The sequence below is a fragment of the Limulus polyphemus genome, unplaced genomic scaffold (assembly GCF_000517525.1).
Source record: "Limulus polyphemus unplaced genomic scaffold, Limulus_polyphemus-2.1.2 Scaffold3396, whole genome shotgun sequence".
NCBI lineage: Eukaryota > Metazoa > Arthropoda > Merostomata > Xiphosura > Limulidae > Limulus > Limulus polyphemus.
Genome location: NW_013669006.1, coordinates 105,128 through 108,515, shown reverse-complemented (window position 1 = coordinate 108,515; position 3,388 = coordinate 105,128). Strand labels below are relative to the sequence as shown.

General features: G+C 30.8%; 1 protein-coding gene across 1 annotated transcript in view; it reads right to left on the bottom strand.

Moving 5' to 3' along the window:
* LOC106469284 (pumilio homolog 3-like) overlaps positions 1 to 3,388 on the bottom strand; it is a 27,970-nt gene that overhangs the window by 5,458 nt on the left and 19,124 nt on the right. The window contains 3 exon segments of the mRNA XM_022397761.1: positions 949 to 1,091; positions 1,747 to 1,815; positions 1,818 to 1,883. Of these exon segments, the coding sequence (XP_022253469.1) occupies positions 949 to 1,091; positions 1,747 to 1,815; positions 1,818 to 1,883 (278 nt within the window).

Below are 3,388 nucleotides of genomic sequence, written 5' to 3'. Positions count from 1 at the left end.
GAACCTTCTGAATATTTCTCATTGTTTTAATCAAGTATTATTGCATCATAATATCTATTAGTGTGTGGAACATTCTAGACCTCTGTCAGGGTATAAATACTCATCAAAAATGTAGTTTGAAAGATAGATCCATACTATGTGATTGTGAATTTAGTCATGAAGAGCATATAGTGGCGATTGTTAAAGTGAAATTATCACAGATTTATTGTAATAACACAGTAGAGAAGAAGAAGAATTTGCTTTGTCAAAGTGTGTTCTAAAGTAATTGAACAAACCTGTATGGTCTTTGATGAAAAAAAGAGATAATTATGTAAAGCTCTGGATACAACTGTGGTAATCAACAGTTATAGTGGTGATTTCTGAAGTGAAATTATCACAGACTGTATTGTAGTAACAAAGGGAGAAGAATAATTCATCTTGTCAGTTGTGTTCTAAAGTAATTGAACCAGCCTGTGTGGACTTTGACGAAAAAGAAAATTCTTAAAAGCTCTGGATATAACTGTGATAACCAACAGTGTAATGAATATTTGTATACATGTTTGACTTGTTTTAATATATTATTTTAAAACAAGTAGACTGTGTTGCTGTTTCAAATTCGATGACGAGGAACCCCCTTCATGCCATCTCCATGCATTATTATGTGTTGCTGTTTGTTTATTGTTGAAATTTATCATCAACAACTCATAGACACCTACTGTAAAGAATTCGGTCCATATATAAAAACCTAACAATAACTAATAAAGTATTTTTCTTTACAATGTGAACAGTGAAAATCTCCCATAACAGTGAAATCTCACATAAGGTAAGATATATGCTTTTATTCAAATAATCAAATCAGGTGTTCTTCGTAAATTCTCACAGATTTTAATCTTACAATATTGAATAGTTAAATCAAATTCATTAGTCTAACTTCATTTTTATGATTTTTGTCCATGAAGATTCTCTTACCTTGTAGCATTTTCATCTCCTTGCTTAAGAATATTGACTATGTCTGGATGAAAGAAGTGACTGTCTCGATGGCATAATAAGTACAGCAAGACTTTCCTACTTTCTTGGTTTTGCACCAGTTCCATTAAGTTTGTATTTAATTCCTGACGTAAAAAATAGTTTTTCATTAAGAAAATACTTAAACTTTAGAAACTTGCCATTTCTTAAAATACATGTTACCAGTAAACTCATCCAAAGTATATAGCAGTAAGAAACAGCATGATTTTTACAACTTTGATGCTCTAGAAGAATCATATGAATGGCAAATAAATAGAGCTATGTCTCTATTTAAGCTTTTAACAAACTAATTTACAAAATAGTAAATTTTTATCAGTTTATTTTTTAAGCCTTGTTTAAAATAGGTTTCAACTAACCTCTTGTACATTGATGTTCTACAGATTATACTATACAGAATATGTTACTTTTCTTTAATATTAGTTTCTTATATCAAGAAACTGTAACATTCAAATGATTGTTCAAATCATTTAAAGACTATAACCTGACAGAATCAGCTAATGAAGTCTGCCACACACTGATGCCACACTGAACACTTCTGGCACTGTCAGTGATTAGATAAAAATTATAATAATATCTATAAATACAATATCAGAAGACAATTTTTTTAAATTACTATCTTGATACTACCATGTTTGTTTTCTCGATAACAATGCTATTTCAGTCAATAACTAACAAATATTCAGACTCTCTCTTATGTTGATTAAATGAAAAAATAACCAACAACCTGCAAGTAACACATACCTTAATAATGGCTTTCTCCACCAACTTGGTGTCATCAACAGCATCAAATATTGCCAGTAAAACCATATGTGCCCATGTTCTTCCTTGGCTACTTTACTAACATGAGTTTTCATAGATTTTATAATAGCCTTCCGGTCCTGCAAAATTAGAAAAGTTATATATAAATCTAACAATGATGTAGTGCAATGCATTACATCCTTTTAGAGTCTTTTTAGAGAAAATAAAAACATAAATCACTTAAAAAACAATATGTATTAAAACCTGGTCAATAGAAAGTGACAATTATAACCCAGTTTTTTTCATTTTTTATTTAACATAAAACTGAGTAAACTGTTAACAATGTTTTATATATATTTCTCTGAAATATATATGTATATGTAAAAAAGACATTTCAGTGATAAAAAGTGTTAGTTAAATACCTTTGATTTGCATACCACTGGCCTAAAGAATATATCCACTATTTTTTCAAGACTGCTGCTCCCCTACTGTTTGAGTCAAGAAATTTAAAGCATTTCCTATTGTATATATTTCTTTTTATCAAATGTTAATGTTTTCAAAATTATTAAGTCTTATGGTGTCACCAACAAATCATAGTGTAGGAACCGAGCTTGAATGTGATCCAAAACAAACAATCATTAAAATAAAAAATTAAGCACTGGTTGATACATTTTATCAATTTATTTCAAGACATACTAAAAATGTAGAGACTTACTGAAAATCACTCCCTTAGACTAGAAATGTTAGAATTGGGTCTAAACAACCACTAAAAATCATCTTGACTAGCCATTAACAAAAATAATGAATCATTATTCAGTATAGCAAAATTATACCCCCCCCCCCCAACAAATTTGGTACATAAAAATTCTAAAGAAAGGCCAAGAAAAAACGTTTGCATTATTATATACTTTATTTTTTAAAAAACCTTAAAGCTGGTATTTTGTATTTTCCATTTGAATATTGGCTAAAATGCCAAACTAGAACCACAAGGTATAGACATAGCAGTTCCTAATTTTTAACTGTTGATCAAGAGATGCACAATTATTCAGCAGCACTTGCTGTTTACATGACTACAGGACCAAATAGCTTGACTGACTTATTGTCATGGTTATACTACTCCCATCCCTGATAAAGCTGAAGAGTATGTTCAGTAGCATATCAATGTTCAAACCATGAATCTTACAATCTACAACTGTGAAATTTTATTAAAAAATGAGGGATCATTTGATTACACAAAATACAATGTATTAACTGAGAGGGACATAATAATGAAGAAAAAATAAGATGTAGAGAAAACTATAGCGTGAGAAGAAGAAACTGACAGCATAGACAGCCAGGGCTGAGGAATAAGGTGCAGGAGACAGAATAGAGGACGGTCGCAAAGAGAGGTGGCAAGGCAACAAAGGATGGAGGAACAATGGTAAAGTAGAACAACAGAGAACGAGTGGGTGAGGAAGCAGTCTTGTCGAGAAGATAACCTGCAACAAAGTGCAGTGCTCCTAGAATATGACAAGTTATGAATGTATTTGAAAAACATAGCCTCAGAATCAAGGGTGAATACTATCTTTTAGATGTATATGTAAAGAAATAAGGAAAGAAAATCAAACATTATGCTAAGAGTACATGTTATGGAATACGTAGCCCC